Below are 24,566 nucleotides of genomic sequence, written 5' to 3'. Positions count from 1 at the left end.
TTCATCCATGTTGTCATATGTTTCACGAGATCGTTCCTTCTTACTGCCGCGTAGTATTCCATCGTGTGTATATACCACATTTTATTTATCCACTCATCTGTTGAAGGACATTTGGGTTGTTTCCATCTCTTGGCAATTGTGAATAATGCTGCTATGAACATTGGCATGCAGATATCTGTTCGTGTCACTGCTTTCCGATCTTCCGGGTATATACCGAGAAGTGCAATCACTGGATCGAATGGTAACTCTATATCTAGTTTTCTAAGGAACTGCCAGACTGACTTCCAGAGTGGCTGAACCATTATACAGTCCCACCAACAATGAATAAGAGTTCCAATTTCTCCACATCCCCTCCAGCATTTGTAGTTTCCTGTTTGTTTAATGGCAGCCATTCTAACCGGTGTTAGATGGTATCTCATTGTGGTCTTAATTTGCATCTCTCTAATAGCTAGTGAAGCTGAACATTTTTTCATGTGTTTCTTGGCCATTTGTATTTCCTCTTCAGAGAACTGTCTTTTCATATCTTTTGCCCATTTTATAATTGGGCTGTCTGTACTATTGTCATTGAGTTGTAGGATTTCTTTATATATGCAAGATATCAGTCTTTTGTCAGATACATGGTTTCCAAAAATTTTTTCCCATTGACTTGGCTGCCTCTTTACTTTTTTGAGAAATTCCTTTGAGGTGCAGAAACTTCTAAGCTTGAGGAGTTCCCATTTATCTATTTTCTCTTTTGTTGCTTGTGCTTTGGGTGTAAAGTCTAGGAAGTGGCCGCCTAATACAAGGTCTTGAAGATGTTTTCCTACATTATCTTCTAGGAGTTTTATGGTACTTTCTTTTATATTGAGATCTTTGGTCCATTTTGAGTTAATTTTTGTGTAGGGGGTGAGGTAGGGGTCCTCTTTCATTCTTTTGGATATGGATATCCAACTCTCCCAGCCCCATTTGTTGAAAAGACCATTATGACTCAGTTCAGTGACTTTGGGGGCCTTATCAAAGATCAGTCGGCCATAGATCTGAGGGTCTATCTCTGAATTCTCAATTCGATTCCATTGATCTATATGTCTATCTTTGTGCCAGTACCATGCTGCTTTGGCAACTGTGGCTTTATAATAAGCTTCAAAGTCAGGCAGTGTAAGTCCTCCCACTTCGTTTTTCTTTTTTAGAGTGTCTTTAGCAATTCGAGGCATCTTCCCTTTCCAAATAAATTTGATAACTAGCTTTTCCAAGTCTGCAAAGTAGGTTGTTGGAATTTTGATTGGGATTGCATTGAATCTGTAGATGAGTTTGGGTAGAATTGACATCTTAATGACATTTAGCCTTCCTATCCATGAACATGGAATATTTTTCCATCTTTTAAGGTCCCCTTCTATTTCTTTTAGTAGAGTTATGTAGTTTTCTTTGTATAGGCCTTTTACATCTTTGGTTAAGTTTATTCCTAGGTACTTGATTTTTTTAGTTGCTATTGAAAATGGTATCTTTTTCTTGAGTGTCTCTTCAGTTTGTTCATTTCTAGCATATAGAAACATTACTGACTTATGTGCATTAACCTTGTATCCCGCTACTTTGCTAAATTTGTTTATTAGCTCTAGTAGCTGTATCGTCGATTTCTCAGGGTTTTCTAGATATAAGATCATATCATCTGCAAACAATGAGAGTTTTACTTCTTCTTTTCCAATTTGGATGCCTTTTATTTCTTTGTCTTGCCGGATTGCCCTGGCTAGCACTTCCAGCACAATGTTGAATAACAGTGGCGACAGCGGGCATCCTTGTCTTGTTCCTGATCTTAGAGGGAAGGCTTTCAGTCTCTCACCATTGAGTACTATGCTGGCTGTGGGTTTTTCGTATATGCTCTTTATCATGTTGAGGAAGTTTCCTTCAATTCCTACCTTTTGAAGTGTTTTTATCAAAAAGGGATGTTGGATTTTGTCAAATGCTTTTTCAGCATCTATTGAGATGATCAAATGATTTTTCCCTTTTGACTTGTTAATGTGTTGTAATACATTGATTGATTTTCTTATGTTGAACCATCCTTGCATGCCTGGAATGAACCCCACTTGGTCATGGTGTATGATTTTTTTAATGTGTCTTTGGATTCGATTTGCAAGTATTTTGTTGAGGATTTTTGCATCTATATTCATTAGGGAGATTGGCCGGTAGTTTTCCTTTTTTGTAGCATCTTTGCCTGGTTTTGGTATTAGATTGATGTTAGCTTCATAGAATGAGTTAGGTAGTGTTCCAATTTCTTCAATGTTTTGAAAGAGTTTGAGTAAGATTGGTGTCAGTTCTTTCTGGAAAGTTTGGTAGAATTCCCCTGTGAAGCCATCTGGCCCTGGGCATTTATTTGTGGGAAGATTTTTGATGACTGATTGGATCTCCTTGCTCGTGATGGGTTGGTTTGAGGTCTTCTATTTCTTCTCTGGTCAGTCTAGGTTGTTCATATGTTTCCAGGAAATTGTCCATTTCCTCTACATTATCCAGTTTGTTGCCATACAGTTGTTCATAGTATCCTCTTATAATTTTTTTAATTTCTTCAGGATCTGCAGTTATGTCACCTTTTTCATTCATTATTTTGTTTATATGGGTCTTCTCTCTTTTTGATTTTGTCAGTCTAGCTAGGGGCTTGTCAATCTTGTTGATCTTCTCAAAGAACCAACTTTTGGTGATATTTATCCTCTCTATTGTTTTTTTGTTCTCTATGTCATTTATTTCTGCTTTAATCCTTGTTATTTCTTTTCTTCTACTTGGTTTAGGATTGGTTTGCTGTTCATTTTCTAGCTTCTTCAGTTGATCCATTAGTTCTTTGATTTTGGCTCTTTCTTCCTTTTTAATATATGCATTTAGTGCTATAAATTTCCCCCTTAGCACTGCTTTTGCTGCATCCCATAGGTTTTGGTATGTTGTGTTCTCATTTTCATTCGTCTCTATATATTTAGCAATTTCTCTTGCTATTTCTTCTTTAACCCACTGATTGTTTAGGAGTGTGTTGTTTAACCTCCAGGTATTTGTGAATTTTCTAAGTCTCTGATGGTTATTGACTTCTAATTGTATTCCATTGTGGTCAGAGAATGTGCTTTGAATAATTTCGATCTTTTTAAATTTATTGAGGCTTGTTTTATGTCCCAGCATATGATCTATTCTGGAGAAAGTTCCATGAGCACTAGAAAAGTATGTGTATCCTGGTGATTTGGGATGTAATGTCCTGTATATGTCTGTTAAATCTAATTCATTTATCAGATTGTTTAGGTTTTCAATTTCCTTATTGGTCTTCTGTCTGGTTGATCTATCTATAGGAGAGAGTGATGTGTTGAAGTCTCCCACAATTATTGTGGAAGCATCAATTGCTTCCTTTAGTTTTGCCAGTGTTTCTCTCATGTATTTTGTGGCACCTTGATTGGGTGCATAGACATTTACGATTGTTATTTCTTCTTGCTGAATTGCCCCTTTTATTAGTATGTAGTGGCCTTCTTTGTCTCTCAAAACATCCCTGCATTTGAAGTCTATTTTATCTGAGATTAATATTGCTACACCTGCTTTCTTTTGGCTGTAGCTTGCATGAAATATTTTTTTCCATCCTTTCACTTTCAGTTTCTTTGTGTCCCTGTGTCTAAGATGAGTCTCTTGTATGCAACATATTGATGGTTCATTTTTTTTGATCCATTCTGCGAATCTATATCTTTTAATTGGGGAGTTTAATCCATTTACATTCAACATTATAACCGTGAAGGCATTTCTTGAATCAGCCATCTTATCCTTTGGTTTATGTTTGTCATATTTTTCCCCTCTGTCTATTAATATCCTTTATTGTACCCATACCGAATCTCTTTAGTACTGAACCTTTCTCCAAGTCTCTCTGTCCTGTCTTTGTTTCTCTGTCTGTAGGCCTCCCTTTAGTATCTCCAGTAGGGCAGGTCTCTTGTTAGCAAATTCTCTCAGCATTTGTTTGTCTGTGAAAAATTTAAGCTCTCCCTCAAATTTGAAGGAGAGCTTTGCTGGATAAAGTATTCTTGGCTGGAAATTTTTCTCACTCAGAATTTTAAATATATCGTGCCACTGCCTTCTCGCCTCCATGGTGGCTGCTGAGTAGTCACTACTTAGTCTTATGCTGTTTCCTTTGTATGTGGTGAATTGCTTTTCTCTTGCTGCTTTCAGAACTTGCTCCTTCTCTTCTGTGTTTGACAGTGTGATCAGTATATGTCTCGGAGTGGGTTTATTTGGATTTATTCTATTTGGGGTTCGCTGAGCATTTATGATTTGTGTATTTATGTTGTTTAGAAGATTTGGGAAGTTTTCCCCAACAATTTCTTTGAATACTCTTCCTAGACCTTTACCCTTTTCTTCCCCTTCTGGGACACCAAAGAGTCTTATATTTGGACGTTTCATATTATCTATCATATCCCTGAGGTCCATTTCGATTTTTTCAATTTTTTCCCCATTCTTTCTTTTATGCTTTCATTTTCCATTCTGTCATCTTTGAGGTCACTGATTCGTTGTTCAACTTCCTCTAGTCTTGTACTATGAGTGTCCAGAATCTTTTTAATTTGGTCAACAGTTTCTTTAATTTCCATAAGATCATCTATTTTTTTATTTAGTCTTGCAATGTCTTCTTTATGCTCTTCTAGGGTCTTCTTGATTTCCTTTGTCTCCCGTACTATGGTCTCATTGTTCATCTTTAGTTCTTTGAGTAGCTGCTCTAGGTGCTGTGTCTCTTCTGATCTTTTGATTTGGGTGCTTGGGCTTGGGTTATCCATATCGTCTGGTTTTTTCATATGCTTTATAATTTTCTGTTGTTTTTGGCCTCGTGGCATTTGCTGAACTTGATAGGGTTCTTTTAGGATTTGTAGACCAATTGAAGTCCTTATCTCTAATTTATCAGATCTACAGCTTCGTGGAGTACACTTTCTCTAACTAACCAGCAGGTGGCGTCCACGAGCCACCTGTTGTCCACAAGCCAGTTCTCCCCTGCTTTGCCTTTTTGGTGAGTGGGGGAGTGAGTCTTGTGGGGTCCAATTGGTGTACCAAGCTTGCGTGTGTAGTTGGTGTTGCCTGCCCTGTATATAGGGCGTGTTTCTGGGCGGTCAGGGAGGGGGGGTGGCTCTAACAATCAAATCTCCCTGGTGATCCTAGAGTTTTAAAGCTGCTGCAATAGTCTAATCCTTCAGTCCAGTCCTGCCACAGTTTGTCTTTGCCACTGACCCACAAGTCCTTGGTATTGGCGTATGGCTCCTGAGACTTGCAAGTGGGCCCCTCTTCCAGGCCGTGCACCCCCTGGTCCTCTGTTGAGGGATGACTGTGCTATGTCACAGGTGAGTGCCGTCCCCCCAGAGCAGTTCTGGGCTGTTGGGCTGTGTAGGGAGGCTCCCAGTCTGCTGAAATGATGGCTGATTGGGGCTTTGTTAATTCACACTGCTCTACCTTCCCAACTCTGGGACAATCAGCTGAGGTTGCAGGGAAGGCTAATGTCCACGCCCAGTTTTGTGGTGTGTGCCTGTTATTTGAAGCACTTCCGTCGCACTGGGTTGTGTGGGGCAGCTCTGGGCTATGGGGCTGGCGATGGGCAGGAGTGTTTCCTGTCCACCCGGATGATGGCTGTGAGTGGACACCCCCCTTTTCTTGGGAAGTTGTGGTGTTTAGTGAATTTTCTCAGCCACTGGATTATTGCGTTTTGTCTCAGAGCTCTCCTAGTTCTGCTCTTGACTTGACCTGCCCAAATTGCAGGTCTTTGAAGCTTTCTGTATTGGGCTTCTTAGAGTAATTGTTTTAGAAAAAGAAAAAAGGATTAAAAAAAAAAAAAAAAGGGCCCTCCTCAGAGATCTAATGGGTTATTGAAATGCTAAGAGACAAAGCAACCAGGGCCATTAAGGAAAGGTCCACAGGGCAGAGAGATCAGCTTTTCTTCGGGATTTGCATATGCGCCTCAGGGCCTGAGCTCGGGCCTGGGCTCTGCCCTTCCCCCTTCTATGTTCACCAGAACTCCAAAAATCCTCCGCTTTTATTTTGGAGTTTTTCGTGTTGTTTTTTTTCTATGCCTGTCTCCTCTCTGCTGGGCTGGCTGCTCTCAGATTCTCTGGTGTCTGGTCTCCGTCTATCTATGGTTGGAGTTTGGATTAGCAGAATGAGTTTCCGATAAGGGCTGCCACTGCAGTTCTCCCTTCTCCTTCCCGGAGCTGACAGCCCCTCCTCCCACGGGACTGAGCCTGGCAGGGAGGGGCGCGGGTCCCCTGGCCGCAAAAACTTACAGATTTTGCTGATCTCAGCAGTTCCACGTTTTCATGAGTGTTGTATGAAGTATGCCCAAAGTCAGATTGCTCTGTGGTGTCCAGTCCACGCAGTTCCTGGCTTTCTACCTACTTTCCTGGAGGAGTAACTAAAACATACAGCTCACCAGTCTGCCATCTTGCCCCGCCTGTCTGCCTGTCTTCCAAGCAACATTGCCCCAGCTCCAGAGCTCTCAAACCAACCTGGACAAAAAGGACCCCTCAAAGAATCCATCTTCTTGCAATGGCTCCTTCCCTGAGTGGATCAGGGCAAAGTCCCGAGATGGAGCAAATTTATTCATTCACCAATTTGAGGACTCTTTATTGAGTGCTCACTAAGTGCCAGAATGAGAGTAGGCAGGGGGAGATGAACAATAAACATGTAAACACAAAAATATGTGATGTGAGATGATGCCAGCTTCCATCAGGCAGAAACTTGCCTACATAGCACCTTTAATGGCCTGCCTTCTCTGGGCAGGCAAACTGTTGGGCGCTGTGCCTTCATGGGATTTTGAAGAAAGATGCACAGAGAGGACTGGATTGCAGCCCCTGCTTGTCCCTTAGCTGGGTCCCTTTGTCCTGGGCACAATCTTGCAAGCCAGCCATGCATAATTTTAAACACCACCTGAAAAGAAGATAAAGAGCAACAGAAATGGAGGGGGTGCATCAGAGAAGAACTCACTGATGAATGATATTTGATCATTGGCCTAAAGAAAGAGAGGGAGGGAGCCGGCTGGCAGAGGGAACTGTCAGAGCAAGGATGCAATGACAGGCATGTACTAGGAATGTTTCAAGGAGGGGAGTAAGGAAGGGAGAGAGTTAGTAGAACATTCAGTTACAAAGGGATGGGAGGGTCAGATGGTGTAGCTCAGGGGTTGCCAAACTTTTTCTGTAAAGGGTGAGAAAGATTTTAGGCTTTGCGGCCACACAGCTTCTATTGAGACTACTCAGCTCCGAAAGCACCTATAGAAAATACGTAAATGAATGGGCGTGGCTGTGTGCCAATAAAACTTCATTTACAAAAAAAAACAGGAGGCAGGACAGATTTGGCCCATGAGCCACAGTCTGCCAACCCCTGGATCATCGTAACGACTTAGACTCTTCTTCTGAGTGACTCGGAAAGACATTTGTTTTAGTTCACAGGAGTGACATGAACATGTTTTAAGAGCATCACTTGGGCTGCTACATTGAGAAGAGACTGTAGTGGGGACAAGAGCAGAAGCAGCAAGACAAGATGGGAGGCCACTATAACCATGCAGGTGAGACTTGATGGTGGCTTTACCAGGATGGGAGCGGTAGGGAAATAAAATGCGCTGGGATCTCAGAACTGGATTACCCAGGCTCTGCATCGTTGTTCCCATCACCTTCCACAGGCTGGGCATATGGTCATGTTGATCTGCACCTTTCAGTGAGTAGGAAATTTAATAAAATGTATTTTTTGAAAGGTTGTGAGCAAAAGCATGTCGTCCATGACAGTGGCCCCCAAGCCTAGAATCACATGGTGCTTAGTGATGGAAGTATGTGGGTAGTGGAGGAGAAACACAATTTGAAATGTACATAACCATAAGCTAGTCTATGTAAACCATTTCTGTAGTTAGACTCAAAATTATAAGCAGAATATTGGCGTTCATTGATGTTTAATCAAATTGAAATTTTCTCTACTTGGGCATATGCTTGGTACAGCATTTCATTATAAATATACTTTTCTTTTTTTTCCTTTTAAGATGGGAATCAAGGAAAAGAGAATTTATCAGACTCTGTGTTTATAGGGCACAGACCTGTAACCAGATTACAAACACCAAGTCACTCATGTTATGCACACCCACAAAATGCTAACCTGATGAAGATTACATAAAACTCTTATAATGAGGGTATCACTGGCAAGTGGGTTCATATGTATCATCAATTGAATGAGTATTTAAAATTATTGAAAGTATGAGAAAACTTGGAATGCTGTGAAACTTTAGACCCATGTGGGAAAGAAACTTGATAGTGGTTTTTCTCAAATTCAATAATTGTCTTCAACATTTATATGGCATTAGTAATAATGAGTTATGAAGCTGAAAGAGACTTTTCTGACTTCTCATTAATAAAAGTCTGATTGTAATCAACCATGCTAGAAGAAAGACTGACTTATCTTTCTAATCTCTCTATAGAGAAGAATTTTACCAAATTGTTGTCATTCTAAGAGGATATGAAAGGAGATGAAGCCAAATATTCAAGAAAAGAAGCACTAGAGCACCATGGCAGGCTGTTAATTCATAGGTATTATGGTATTTTTCTGGATTTTGTGATGCTTCTGGAATTTATTGGCTTATTTAATTTATTGTGATTTCTAAATCTATGAATTCTAGATATTTTTAAATATTCACTTCCTTCCTAATTTTGAATTCATAATTGTATTTGTTTTTTTTTGAAAAGCACCCCTAAACAGGCCCCACAAAACTTGGACATGCTCTTGTCATCCAGGGTTGGAACCCCTGTTCTAGTACAGTCACTCTGTTAGCCATCACAGGAAATGACCAACGTGATTCACAGACCATAATCAGTATGCCAAGATCCCCAAGTTGGACATTAGAGATGACATATCATCCTATCCTTTATCCCTTCCTTCATGCATCATCCAGTCACCTATTCAACATTGATCAAGACCACTACAGGTTAGGGCCAGTTCTGGTGTCAGAGAATATAGTCATGAATGAGATATCCTTCCACATTTTTGGAGCTCATGTTCTAGTTGTGGATGACAGTAAACAGGTAAACAAACAAATGAACAAAATAATTCTCAAGAAAATAATACTGGATGACATTCACCCGAGAGAAATGAAGGCATACATCCATATGAAAACTGTACATGAATGTTTAGAACAGTTTTATGCATAATCACACGACTGAAAACAAGCCAACCAGATGTTAACTGGAGAAGAGATAAACAAACTATGGTATATCTGTGCAATGGACTACTACTCAGCAGTTAAAAAGAATGACTACTGATACATGCAACAAGATGAGTTGAAAGAAGCCATAATCAAACAGCTATGTACTGTAGGATGGCATTCATATGACATTCTGGAAAAGGTCAGTGGTTGCCAGGAGTTAGGAGCGAAGGGAGGGGACTGACTATAAAGGGATATGAAAGAACTTTTGAAGGGGATAGAAATGTTCTATAGCTTGATGGTGATGGTGGCTACGTGACTACATAAGTTTGTCAAAATTTATAGAAATGTACAGCTAAAAAGTTACAGTATGTAATTTATATACCACAGTAAACCTGAAAAAAGAGACTGGAAAGATGGGATAGTGTTGGTTATTCTTTTAAACCAAGTGACCTGCTAGAGGAGGTGATATTTGATGTGTGAAAACCATTTAAAAGGGAGTGATGTCATCAACATGTTGATGTAAGACATCCCCTGAAAAAGCCTCCCCAGAGATGTAGTGAATAAAAGGACAAATCCCACTTGCTTAGAACTCTGGTTGGCAGTAGAGACTGGAAATGGACTCCACAAATGCTGAATCAAAGATAGAGAAAAAGATCAAGTGGGAAACTTATGTCCTGGACCACCAGTTGGTTCCCATTCCCTCCCCCTCACTCTGTCCCACACACCTTGGGAGTGGCACAGAGGCAACATGGCCCAGGTCCCTCCCACCATGGTCAGAGACTAGAGCAACTCAGAGCAGCGAGTCAGAACCCCACGCACATCCAGGTACAGGGACCTTAAGTCCACAGAGACCCAGGGCGGAACACAAGCCCCCGAGGAGGGCTGCATACAAAAGGGCCCCCGTGGGCGGGGACAGACCATGGTTGAATTGCTGGCAAGAACTGTTGTGCCCTCACTTGATCCAGTTTCAGTCAGCTGGATGACATAAAGCAAAAGGGACTTTTCTGAAGTGACCCACTTTTCTAGAGTGACCCCATAGAGCTCCCTGGAACAGGATCCCCTCAAGGGGCAGAAAAGCCTCACAGAAAAATAAAAGGGGGTCAGGTTAAACTGAACCGCTGTAAGATAAGACCTAAATAGAAGAGCCAAGACTATAAATCTCCTAGAAGAAAATGTGAGGAAGAATCTTCAAGATCTTGTGATACGTGATGGTTTCATAGACTTTACACCCAAAGCACAAGCAATGAAAGAAAAATAGGTAAATGGGACCTTCTCAAAATTAAAAACTTTTGGGCATCAAAGGGCTTTGTCATGAAAGTGAAAAGACAACCTATTCAATGGGAGAAAATATTTGGAAACCACATATTTGATAAAGGTTTAATATCCCAAATATACAAATAAATCCTACAACTCAACAATAAAAAAACAGGCAACCCAATTTAAAGATGGGCAACAGACTTGAACAGACATTTCTCCAAAGAGTTACTACAGATGGCTAAAAAACACACAAAAAGATGTACAACATCACTAGTTATTAGGGAAATACAAATCAAAACCACAATAAGATGTCATTTCACACCCACTAGAATGACTGCTACTAAAAAAAAACAGAAAATGACAAGTGTTGGAGAGGATGTGGAGAAATAGGAACACTCATTCATTGCTGGTGGGAATATAAAATGGTGCAGCTGCTGTGGAAAACAGTTAAGCAAATTCCTCCGGAAGCTAAATATAGAGTTACTATACCACCACCCATCCATCCTGCTACTAGGTATAAACCCAGAAGGACTGATTGCAGGGACTCGAATAGATATTTGTTAGTGATGTTCATAGGAGCATTATTCACAATTGCCAAAAGATAGAAACATCCCAAGTGCTCATCAGGCGATAAACAAGATGTGGTATATACATACCATGGAATATTATTCAGCTGTAAAAAGGAATGAAGTCCTCATCCATGCAACAACATGGATGAACCTTGAGGACATTATGCTGAGTGAAATACACCAGACACAAAAGGACAAATATCATATGAGCTCACTGATATGAACTGATTAAAATAAGCAAACTCATAGAGTTAGAATCTAGAATATAGGTTACCAGAGGATAGCTTGGGAGTAGAAAATGGGAAACTGATGCTTAATTTGTACAGAATTTCTACTTAGGTTGATTATAAATGTTTGGAAATGGATGGTGGTGATGGTAGCACATTATTGTGAGTGTAATTAACAGCGCAGAGTTATGTTTGTGAATGTGGATGAAAGGGGAAGTTTGGGGTTGTGTATGTTACAAGAATGAAAGTTAGAAGATAAAACACAGGACTGTATAACACAGAGAACCCTGTTGTGGATGATGAAGTGGGGTTAATAGTACAAGTATAATGAAGTTCTTTCATGAATTATGACAAATGCATGACACTATTACAAGGTGTTAATAATAGGGAGGTTTATGGAAAAAAATACACCTAATGTAAACTATGGACTATAGCTGGCAGTCCTATTTTAATACTCTTTCCTCAGTTGCAACAAAGGCACCAAACTAATGCAGTGTCAACAATAGATGGGGTATGTGGAAATGCTGTATTTTTCACACAACTTCTCTGTAAACCTACAACTTCTCCAGTTAAAAAATAATAATATTTTAAAAACACTATGCTAAGTGAAAGAAATCAATCACAAAGTACTACATATTGTATGATTCCATTTATAGAAGATGTAAATATAAATAAATCTACAGAGATGGAAATAGATAAGTGGTTATGTAGGGGTGGGGAAAGATAGAAGGATTGGGGCAACTGCTAAGGAGACTCTGTGATTATACTAAAAGCCATTGATTGTATACTTTGGATGGATTGTATGGTATGTGAATATATCTCAATAAAACTGCTTTTTAGAAAGGAAAAAAAGCCATATTAAAACCTAGCAGCTTCTTAGGATTCTAAGGCAATTTGAATCCTTTTACGTGGCAGCAAGTATGTGATGCTAACCACCAGAATGTCAAAGACGGCTGTAAAAAAACAAAATCCCCTGCTCTATTACTGGGACACAGAAAAAGAGGAATAGAGACACTTTTTTTCCTTTTATTCTGCAAAGTGTTTTAATTAAGAGGGAATTTATGCAAGCCCCACACACCAGGAGGATTTACAAGTGCAAAAATGCAAATTGAGTCTATTTTCAAAGAATGTTCTTGACAAGCACAGTTCAAAAAAAAGAAAAAAAACCTCACCAGGGAGCCTGTGTTTCATGATCAAGTTGGTGCTTTTCTGCTTCCATGCATAATTAATTTCCAGAAGTGATACTTAACTAATCACATAAAATTCTAACACTTTAAAAGAAAATATTTGAGAGACAAGGCCAAAGTTCTTGGCCACCCTTCGCCTCCCCGGGGCCTTCCAGTTGGAAGAGCCTTGCTGGGAAAGCCCAGCCCCAGCACACCTGCCCTCTGATCACGCTGGAGTCCGCAGGCAGCTCTGGCATCCTTATGCTTTGGGGAGACACCAACTGAGTTTCCTTCCAGGGAGGCAGCATAGGCCTCAGAAAAATCATTCTATAGAGAAGCAATGCACTGGTGGCTCATGTAAAATGCTCCAACAGACGGACCTACTGGAAGACTGCTTTAGAAGAACTGAAATGAAATCTTCTCCTGTAAGAAAGGGACCAGGCAATTTCCTTGGAATCCATGAAGCTGGACTTCTAGAACAGAAGAGGTGGCCCCTTAGGAGGGAACCACTCTGGAGTCACTGGGGGTATCTTTTCTCAGAACAGTGGGGACTGCAGTCAGTAGCTCCCACCCTCCAGAAAAGGGAAATGGGATCAGACCCTGTTTTGATGGTTGCTGAAGAAGTTTCCAGCTCTCCTGAAGGAATTGGGACTTGGAATGAGGGTTCCAGTTCAACTCTACTCTCAATCTGTTGTGACAAGGTCAAATCCCATCACCCCTATTGGTCACTGTGTCAAACAAGGGTTTTGGACGGGATGAGCTTTAAGATGACTTCCACTTCTGGCAGCTGGGCTTTACCATTTTGCCACAGCTCAAACATCAGCCGAGTTGTAGTCGTTGTCCTCTTACTAGATGTAAAGTGTGGGGCTGGGTGTCATAGAGGGCCCAGCCCCCAAGGAACTTCCCATTTGATTAAAGAAGTGGAAGACACATCTATAGAAAAGACTTAGCAATATAAGGCAGGATAGATTCAGTATTAATGAACGATAGAGGCAAAAACATCTCAGGAAGGGGGAAAATCAGTGAAAACAAAAGATCAGGTTATGCTTCATAGAGCAGAAGGGACTTGAACTGTGCCTTGAGGGTGTGATAGGATTTGGGTAGATGGAGAGAAAAGGGCCCAGCCATCTGGGAGGCCAAAATAAAGTCAGGGAAAGGAGAAGTCTGGTGACACCATGTGGGAGGCACTGGGAAGAAGTGCTGGGCTAGAGCTGTGTTTATTTTGGCAAGTCTTGGGGCAGGTTAGAAAGGTAGACTGGCAAATGGAAGAGAATCTGCAAAAGAATATGGAAAAAAAGTCCAGAAAGTCGAAGGATCAGACAGAAGTTCATGATTCAGGCTACTAATGTATCCCGCAGTTGGGGGGGACCTGGAAAGTGGACCCCTCATGTGTTCTTCAGAAGATCTCAAAACCACATCAATGGGATACCCAAATTCCCCAAGCCTATGCTTGGTGATTGTATTGGGCTTCCTGGTTTCCTCTCTTCCTCATTTATGGACTCAGACAGGAAAAGCCTGTGCAGCTGGGAGGCATTTCATATTTGCCTATTTCCTTCTATAAGAGATTGCAGCTCACATGGATCCTGGAAATGATACTTGAGCCCCAAGGCACAGAGTAAACCCTCTTCAGAGCCATCCAGTAGAATTTCTGTGATAATGGATATTCTTTATCTGCACAGTCCAATGCAGTTACCACATGTGGCTACTGAGCACTTGAAATGTTGCTAGTGCAACTGAGGACCTGAATTACTAATTTTGTTTACATCCAATTTAAATTTAAATAACCACATGTGGTGAGTGGCTACCATGATGGACAGCACAGCTCTAGGTGTCAAGAAAGGCTGAAAACCACATTATCTCATAAACTCCTTGCAAGAAATTCAAAGAATTTGTACTTCAATAAGTTGGCACAAACAAAGCTTTCCTGTTTCTTTCCACCTTCCAAATCACAAGAGAGGGGGAGACTTATGATCAGTTTTTCCGTGGAATTGACGAAGCAGAACCACCACATAAGTCTGATTCATTCCGTCAGCTCCAATCTAGCAGAAGTAACACTACACTGAAGCGAACGTAACATAACTTGGGCATTATACACTGTCAACATTAAATCCAACTTTACACTTTATACTTACTGGAAAAGAAAACATAAACTCTCCATCATCTTTTTGTGTTGAAGGACCAATTCAGGTATTAAATTCTATTTACATAGTATGGAGGCACCCAGCACTAAAATGGGTAGGTATCTTGTAGGAATGGCCAGGATATACAAAATTAATCCATCTATCCAACCATTCACCCATCCCTTCACCCATCTGTCCACCTATCTGTCCACCCATCTGCCTATCCACTCATCCACCCACTCATCTGTTCACCCACCCATCCACCCACCCATCCATCCATCCACCAATCTATTTATTCTCCTAATCTATTTATGGACTCAAAAAGAATCACTTTTCTTTCATTTACTAGGTAATGAGAGCCTAATAGAGAGCTACAGATAGGAAGCAGGTAACTATATGACAGATTTTTTTAAAGTATGATTTCAGATGAATCCCCAAATGGGGAAGAATAATGAGAATGTAAATATTATGCATTAATTAACCATATTTTTAATTAATCATTATGTATTGATCACCAATTTGGCACAAGGAATCACGTGAGCCACTGTGGAAGAGCTAAGAATATATAAGAAATCTCTGCCCTCAACATTCTTAATAAGTTGCCTAAGGAGTCAAAGCTTGAATCTATGAGAGGCTAAAAAAAAGACAAGTGAAACTTCAAAACAGCAAGATGAAAGATATCATAAGGTAATTCATGATCAGTTGCCAAATAATGGCTCAGACAACAAGTGTCATGTTTAAAAAAGGGTCAGGAAATTGAGGCTAGAATGTTCCAAGTTAGAGCTTTAAGGAGGGGGCTTGAGCCAGACTCTGAATGATGGACAAGGTGACAGATAAAAATCTAGAATCTAACGATTCTAGAAATTAGAGGGACCTCAGAAATAATCCAGGTCAACTCCATCATTTTGTAGATGGTTAAACTAAGGTCAGAGAAGTGACTTTGTCCAATTCCCTCATATGGGTAATAATGGAAGAAAAATGCATAAAAACACAGGTCTGTCAATGCCCATTCCAAGCCCTTACACCACATGGCATGGGGAGTAGCATCTAATATTTAGGAAAGGAGAAAGCATTCTGGAGAGCAGGAGGGACACTGCATAAGCAAGGAAGCAGAAGCAGGAATCGGTCAATGTGACTACCATGTTCGAGGACATCAGTGTGTGTGGAAGGGACAAAAAACGTGGAAGGAGAGGGAGGGGAGGGAGAGGCAGCAAAGGGGCTTGCACACAAACCTGAAGCCATGTGAATCTCAGAAGTCTCATCTCTGGGATGGCCTTGAAGTCTCCGTTTGATACTGTGTCAGTGGTGTAAACTTTTCTAGAAAAGTGTTATTCCTTTCATATTGACAAAGACAAGTTCACCTGGGGAATGGGGGACTGCAGAGGGAGTTTAGGACAAGAACTGGCATTGCTAGTTAATCTGTAGGGGACTGGGATGGACGAGGATCACTACTTTACCCCCACTAACACCCCAGAAACCCTTGTTCAGCAGATTTAGGATAGGGCCTAGGAACCTATGTATTTTTAAAGCGCCTTATGATTCTGATGACCATGCAGTTTGCGGGCAGGGTCTTCTGGTTCACTCATTTCCCATTCTATCACACCCCACCTGGAAAAAGGTAGAGAGCTGAAGATCATTTTATGTTCCTGTTAGAAATGTAGCAATTGACAAATATTTATTGAGCATCTACTTCTTGGTCCCCATGTACAAGGAGTTGTGGGAAACACCAAAGTTATTGAACATTTCACACTCACTGTAATATAGATCCCATTAGAGCAGGGACGCAAACTCTAATGCTAGGCAGATGACAGGAAGGTGCAATGGGGGCCTCAACTAAGTGTGGAGGACTACAGATGACATGGCCTGTCTAGAGGGGGTTGAAAATCACAGTCATGTGGAGTGGAGGGCCCAGTGTTGCCCGGTTTTCCAGTTTTCAAAAAAAGACACATATTTGAATTCTATGTGAAATCTCCTAATATGTAAATGTTGGCTCAAAAATTTTAAAAAGTGCTATATGTGCAAAAAGAAACAAACAACGACAAACATGTCTACAGGCCCATAACTTACAGCCTTTGTACTTTGGTGAGTTCCTGGTAGGGTTGGAAAGAAGGAAGGAAGGAAGGGAGGGAGGGAGGGAGGGAGGAAGGGAGAGAGGGAGGGAGGGAGGGAGGTTGGTTGGTTTTTCATGCCCTAGATGAAAAGCCTAACATGAAATTATTAGAGAAGGGGAAAAACCCAGAGCATTTATTTATTTATACCTTGCTGGTCTCCAAGATTGGAATGTTGATTCAAAAATGTAATGAGTGATTTCAATTCAATACAATGTGAGAATAGGGAAATGGAAACTATCAAATAGATTATTCCAAGGACATAGCAATGGACATGTTAACCTCTAAAGTGTGTCACTTAAGATACCTAGCTGGATGTCTCTAATTTATACTCATGTGAGACATCTGGATAAACTCTCAAACACTGACTTGAACCTTAATTGGATATGCCAGATGTTTGTTTAAAAGCCCCCCAAATGAATCTGATGATCAGCCAGTTTGGGGGGGGGGTTCTCTCAGTTTTTCTGGGACTAAGGGGGTTCCCAGGACGAGAGATTTTCAGTGGTAAAACCAGGAAAATGCCAGGCAAACCGGGATAAGCTGGTCACCCTAACTCTGAATAACCCAAAATCATCCCACCCACCCTTCATCAAAAATATTCCACCCCCCACCCAAGGAACTAGAACTGTGTCCAACCAGGGCCTCATGGTGTCTGTTTTGGGTGGAAGTGAGAATACAGTAACTCTTCCAAGGCAAATTTCCTACAGTAGGGCATCAGAACACCAGAAAACTGCAAGTGTATGTCTGGGCTCCTGGCCATAATCAGTTTCTTCCTACCCCATCTTGGAATCATTGTTTCTGTGGAGCATAAGGTGGGTCTCTGCCTAAACCTTCACCTATGTTATGGATCGCACTCTCTTTACTGAAAGCATAGCTAGGTTTCTTTCAACATAGTCAATCTGCAGTATTAAGATAATACTAATAAGCCATAGGACTGCAGAGCTGTGGCATCCAGGCTTAAATTCTTCGTTGAGGCATAATTCATTTTGTCACTGCTTTGTATTGGCTTCAATGGTAACAGATAAAAGTGAAACAGAGCAGAGCCTCACAGAAAGAGCCTTGGACCAGGAATTAAAGTTCTGGATGGGGGTCAGCGAACTCCGGCCTGGGGGCCAAATCCTTTGACTACCTGTTTTTGTAAATAACGTGTATGGGAACACAGCCACACCCATTCATTTCGTCTGCTTTCGCGCTACAACAGCAGATATGAGAGGTTGCCCCCAGGAGCGTATGGATTGCAGGAGTTAAATATTTACCATCTAGCCCTTTACAGAGGAAGCTGGCAGATCCCCATCCTACATCCTAAATTTTGATTCAATCACTTTTTACCCATGTGACCTAGGGGGAAGTCATTGAACTTCTCAGAGCTTCATTTCTTCACTGAGAAAGAGAGACTTTAAAAACACATACCTCCTAGATGTACCTATCTACTGTTGATGAGCAGGCAGAATGGTGTAGACTTTCTGAAGGTCAGTGTGGTGGTTCCATGAGAAGCTAAATATGTGGTGACCATAAGGTCCTGCAACCTCATTATGGGGTGTGTCATTGGAAGATCTGAGAGCAGAGACATGAATGGACATCTGCACACTGGTGTTCATGGAGGCAGTATTCATGATTTGCAATGGGTGGAGGTAGCCTAAGGGTACATAGACTGAGGAACAGAATGGTGAACTGTGGAGTATGCATACAATGGAATATTGAGCAACTATGAGAAGGAGTGAAGCTGTGAGACACGCAAGGAGATGAATGGATCCTGTACACAGCATTTGAGTGAAGTGCGCCAGAAATAAAGGCAAACACTATAATGCCTCACCAATGTGGACTAACTACAATGTATAAACTCAGAATTGAATCTTAGAACATAGCCTAACAGGGAAATGATTGTTGTAATAGTCCCTAGATTGTAAGCTCTTACAGCAGTCAACTCTATTCCTGAGTTGTGATGGCTATCTCCAAACTTTGAGATGCTGATCCCTTGGTGTATAACCTGATTGGTCTCTGGAACAATGGGTATCTCTGTGACACCTGAAACTGAGAGCTGGAGCTCAGCAGATATGAATGTCAGTATTGGCGCATACAGCAACTGTTAAAAAAAAAAGCTGAAAAAGAGCCCAGACTTCAATTAGTGATATGAATGAAGCAGATCTGGTTAAGACTAGGGCAAACCAGGCCAAAGAGTAAAGGTCAAAACTGACTGTGTTTTAAAACTTCTACTTCCATGTGAGACCAAGGGAAGAGATGTCTATTTGGTGCAGGATCTATATTTTCTAAACTGTATAACTCTACAGTCAGTTTGTTCAAACACCACAATTACATGGAACTTTGAATAGGAAGTGAGATACGGTAGGTTAGTATAGGTTAGAGTGAAATAGTGACACATCCCAAAGTAATTTGGGCAGAGAATAAAAATATATTTACTGCCCACCCCCCCCACCCCCCCACCCCGCTGAGGAGCTGGGGGAAGTGTGGAAGTGTTGGACTTCCTCACCTGGACTGATGCTGATTTTGTCACAAACATCAGGACTGGTGGTTTGATGTGCTGAGCCCTCTATCATGGGACTTGCCCTTATGAAGCTCATTACTGCAAAGGAGAGGCTAAACTTGCATGTCACTGTGCCTAAGTGTCTCCCCCTGAGTACCTCTTTGTTGCTCAACTGTGGCCCTCTCTCTCTCTCTCTCGAACTGAGCCACCTTGGCAGGTGATCTCACTGCCCTCCCCCCTGCGTGGGACCCGACTCTCAGGGGTGTGAATCTCCCTGGCAATGCAGGATATGACTCCCAGGGATGAATCTGGACCTGGCATTGTGGGATTGAGAATATCTTCTTCAACAAAAGGGGGATGCAAAATGAGACAAAATAGTTTCAGTGGCTGAGAGATTTCAAATGGAGTCGAGAGGTCACTCTGGTGGACATTCTTACGCACTATATAGATAACACCTCTTAGGTTTTAATGTATTGGAATAGCTAGAAGTAAATACCTGAAACTATCAAACTCCAACCCAGTAGTCTGGACTCCTGAAGATGATTGTATAACAATGCAGATTACAAGGGGTGACAGTGTGATTGTGAAAACCTTATGGACCACACTCCCTTTATCTAGTGTATGGATGGATGAGTAGAAAAATGGGGACAAAAACTAAATGAAAAATAGGGTGGGATGTGGGGTGGGATGATTTGGGTGTTCTTTTTTACTTTTATTTTTATTCTTGTTCTGATTCTTTCTGATGTAAGGAAAATGTTCAGAAATAGATTGTGGTGATGAATACATAACTATATGATCGTACTGTGAGCAGCTGATTGTACACCATGGATGATTGTATGGTATGTGAATATATTTCGATAAAACTGAATTTAATTAAAAAAGAAAACACATACGTCCTGAAATGGCTAAAATAAAACAGCATGGCAATACCAAGTTTTGGCGAAGATGTGGAAAATCTGGAACTCTCATTCGTTACAGTGGAATGTAAATTGGTGCTACAGTTTTTTGTTTTTTGTATTTTTTTGCCTTTTTTTAATATTCATTTTATTGAGATGTATTCACATACCATGCAGTCATACAAAACCAAATTGTAGATTTGATTGTTCACAGTACCATTACATAGTTGTACATTCATCACCAAAATCAATCCCTGACACCTTCATTACCACACACACAAAAGTAACAAGAATAATAATTAAAGTGAAAAAGGGTGCTAGAGTTTTGATGATATTAACTAAATATATGCACCTTTTGACCCAGCAATTCCACTCCTAGGTATATATCTGAGTGAAATGAACACTTATGTCCCCCAAAAGGCATGGGTAAGAATATTCAGAGAAAGTTATTAAGAGCCCCAAAACTGTAAGCAACTTAATGTCCATCATTACTAGAATGGACAAAGGAACTGAGGCATATTCGCCCACTAGGATACTAATGGTAATAAAGAGAACAAACTATTGACATGGATGAATAGCAAAGACATAATGACAAGCTCAAGAAGACAGACACAAGGGACACGAGGGAGTGCTGGCTAAACGTTTCCATTTATATGAGATTAAAGAACTGGCAAAAAGAATCTATGGAGTTAGAAATTGGAACAGTGATTGCCTCTCGAAGGGGTGTGTCCATTGGGAAGGGGCATTAGAGAAACTTCTGGGGTGCCAGAAGTGTTGTATAGCTCCATCTGGGTGTGGTTATGCTGGTTTATATACATATGCAAAAATATACTGAGTTGTCCACTTGTTCAGTTTACTGTATATAGATTACACCTTCTTTAATAGAAAAAATAAAGAAATTATATACATATATATATATATAAAATACATATTTGCCCTGCCAACCTTCAGCTTTAGAAATGGGATACATAGAAAAGTACAGTCTTATTTAAATAGCCCAATACCTATTCTTGTCGAAATGGGTTAGATGCACTACCTGTAATTCAGGTGATCCGTGAGTGTTTTTTTTTTAAGCCTTAGGAAAACAAACAAACAAAAATTAAGTTCTGCAGGAAGTCATGGGAATTTCTGAACTTGGCAAGGACTGGCAGTAACTATAAACTAACTGAGAGCACAGTGGTGCTGTCAAAGGGAGCAAAGAACCTTCCTTTTCTGCTGATGGTGAAGCTGGTCTGCTTTGAAACTCTGGACAAGAGTTCCTTGCAGCTGCATCTTTACACGCCACTCCCTCACTTTCCTCTCGTTTTCCTCCCCAAGAAGACAGTAAACACCATCTGCACCACTGCACCCGCCAACGCGGAAACTGAAATCTCCTTCCCATCAAGGAAATTACCCTCATCCCTTAGCCACTGGAAACGAGCTGCAGACTGCTGCCAACTCCAAAGGAGTTCGCCTGCCCTGCCTCAATGCTCCAAACTCTCTGGGGTCAGAAGTAACTCGTGGGCAAATGTGCAGGGGTAAGAGCAAGCTGAAGGCAAGTGGAGGGAAGAGAGAAAACCCTGTCCAGCCGATAGGATGTGCAAACCTCATTTCAGTCTTGGAAAATGTCCTGTGTGCTGAGCGGTGTACTCCAGGCAGCGAAGTATAAACACATGTCTACAAACACTGATAACGCTATCTTTATTTGTCCAATACTCGACAAAGCCACATCACCTGGGGACTGTTTGTTCCTCTACAAAATGAGAATCCAGCACCATATGTATTAAAATGTGTGACATTTTCTTCAGAATCTAAACTAGCAAGAGCTACTTCTCTGTCTTTCCCGGTATGTCCTTGAATTGTTATATATCTTTAACAGCATAACATACCATTCATTTCAAGATAAAACTTCATAGCTTCTGGTTCATTGTATCAGTTTTTCCTCACTTGTCCATATGGTCTATGCTGGTCTGAGAGTCTATTCACTACTGTTTCCTATTTCTGGATCCCAGAACTACATAAGAGACATTCGGTAATTTGTGTGAGCAACCTGTAGACGTTTCCTGACTGGTTAGTTCAAGCAAGTGTTTTCTACATGATAGACACTTGATAAATGGTGAAAGAATGAATATGAATTTTTAAGAGTGAATAAATGTGACTTTTTAAGCAGCTTGTTCATGCAAAAAACACTGTTCACGAATATGTGTATTTTCCAGAATAAAACACTGTTAGTGGACACTCTCATCCCCCAATTAAATCCAAAACATTGTATATGAAAATACTTCAATACGGATATTAAAATTAGAAATGACTTTGAATGGAGCTTTCTCCAACAACGACAACAACAAAATTCTAAATAGTACTCAACTTCAAGAGATACTTAGAAAAATCAGCAAGCAAATTGTTCAGTCGCAGAGAGCCAAATACAAAAGCAGCTGTGAGCAAAGTTAGACTGTCCAAGGAAAGTGAATTTCAAAGAAAGGCAGCTTATTTTCTCCTCTTGGTTCTTTCTGAAAGAATATTTTGAAGAAGGAATGAAGTGGGACTTTTCTGTTCTCACGAGATTTTATATTGCTTCAAAAGAACATTTGCCTGGGGTTTAAACTTTATTGGGTGTGATTGTTTTCCACACTGGTCAATGCATTTTACAGGGAGGGAGAAGTTAGGAAAAGGAGATGCTAAACAGATTCGACTCCTCGCCATTCACTCACTTTTCTTTCTTAAACCAAAGGTGAAACTCAAGAAGTAATCCCCAGAACAAAGCCACGCCTGGAAGGGGATCTGATTCTGAGTAAAACTTCCCTTTGTGCAAACAACTCCATCTGCCACAAGGCGGGAGCTCATTAGGGAAGGATCTACCGCCTTCAGAGAGAATGTGACTTTCAGCCAATACCTACCTGTCTGCCGAGAGAGCCGTGAGCGTGAAGACGGACACCCCCACCGAGGTAAGCTGTATGAAGGGGATCACTTTGCAGCCGACCCTGCCAAACAGCCATCGGTCGGCCAGGTACCTGCTGGCGTCCACGGGAGCACACGTTACCAGGAGGAGCAGGTCCCCCAGAGCCAGGCTGGAGATGAACAGGTTGGGCACGTTGCGCATGGACTTGATCGTGCAGAAGATCTTGATCAGGGTGATGTTGCCCACGAGCCCTATCAAAATGATAACCCCATAAATTGCAGGGATGGCATAGAGGATCCCGGGGTAGAACCAGTCCTCATTCCCGGAGACAGCCTCGCTGTGATTGGAGATATTGCAGAAACGGTCCACTGCCAAGTCCAGAAGGAAACAATCATTTAGAGCCATCCTCTGGATTCTCTCCCACCTACAAGTGCCCTTGGATGCTGTTTCTTAACGTTTTGATTTTGCACTAGGGTGAAGATGAGGACGAGATCTCTGCTGGGCTCTCTATCTTCTTTAATAAAAAGACGCCGAGTACACACATACTACGGCATTCAAAACTGTCTGTCACTATTTTGATTCTGGAGTTGCTCAGGTCTTCGCCTGGCCAGGGCACTACATCTCTAAATTCAGTAAGTTTATGACAGAAAGTCAACCCCCAAAAAAGGCTTCAGATTAAACCCACTCTGCACCAGCTATTTCTACTTCCATTCTAATCTGAGTCCCTGGTTGCAGTTTACTGAGAACTTGGGGCCTGCTGTTTTCACACAGCATTTCCTGTCTTCCCTGATATTTAGAACCTGAAGGTTTAAAGTGGGTAGAAAAAAACTGCACTGAGAAAGCCTGAAATCCTATAGGCAGGATGCTTTGCACGTCATCAGCTTCACCAGCAAACAGCAGCTGGGCTGAGCTGCAGCTCGGTAAAGGCAGCAGGGCCACTTACAGACAGAGAATGCCAGCCCCCTGCTGGACACTTCCATCACTGTCCAGCCACCCGCTGTCCCCCGATGAGAGTCCACCAGCAGACTGTGGGGCCTGTGTGGCTTATCTAAACTTTGGCTTCTCATTTAAGCATTCAGAGCCTATGGTGGGCATCTAACAAATGGTGCTAGCACTCTGCACAAGCACTGGAAATCTTTCTGAGCCTATCCCCACGAGTCCAGATGTGACCTACAGCTCGTGAGCTCATCTTTTCCAATACGGTAGAATAAAATGTTGGGGCTGCTATAAAATGAAGCCTGTCTCTGAATTGAATGCACACAGATGCACAGAGCGTGTGTGTGTGAGTTGTCCCACCCAGCCTTGTTCCCTGCCTCTTTGAACAGGGACAGCTACTGAAAAACACATGCAGAGGACTCTCCAGCAACTGACATTTGGGAAAACCAGAAGCAGAACACACACGTGTTCTTTCTGTAGATTTGCCAACGCTTTCCTGTCCCCTTTCCCAGGGAGAAATAAAATCGGGCACCAGCCATATTCTTAACTCTCAGAGATCAATAGTCTTTTCCAGAAAAATGGGGCCTTTTCTCATCGGATCTAAAACTTACACTAATTGGCATTTTGATGCAGCTATTTATGATTTTTTATTGATGCTTACCGCGTGTGAAATCCCCTCTTAAGCCCTGAGGGAGAAAAAAAGAATTATAAAAGAGTTGCAGAGAGAATATTGAGGAATTGGGGGGTGGGGGGTGGAAAGAAATAATTGCTAGGTGAGAGGGTTCCAGGAT

At 41.4% G+C, this 24,566-nt stretch overlaps 1 protein-coding gene across 1 annotated transcript in view; it reads right to left on the bottom strand.

The window, feature by feature from the left end:
• The window catches only part of GRPR (gastrin releasing peptide receptor), a 49,664-nt gene extending 26,420 nt beyond the window's left edge, over positions 1-23,244 (bottom strand). The window contains exon 1 of the mRNA XM_037821835.1: positions 22,838-23,244. Coding sequence (XP_037677763.1) covers positions 22,838-23,244 — 407 coding nt within the window. The remainder of the gene's footprint in view (positions 1-22,837) is intronic.
• Between the last annotated feature and the right edge of the window lie 1,322 nt (positions 23,245-24,566).

Source organism: Choloepus didactylus, chromosome X (assembly GCF_015220235.1).
Source record: "Choloepus didactylus isolate mChoDid1 chromosome X, mChoDid1.pri, whole genome shotgun sequence".
NCBI lineage: Eukaryota > Metazoa > Chordata > Mammalia > Pilosa > Megalonychidae > Choloepus > Choloepus didactylus.
This window is presented reverse-complemented; position numbering and strand designations above follow the sequence as displayed.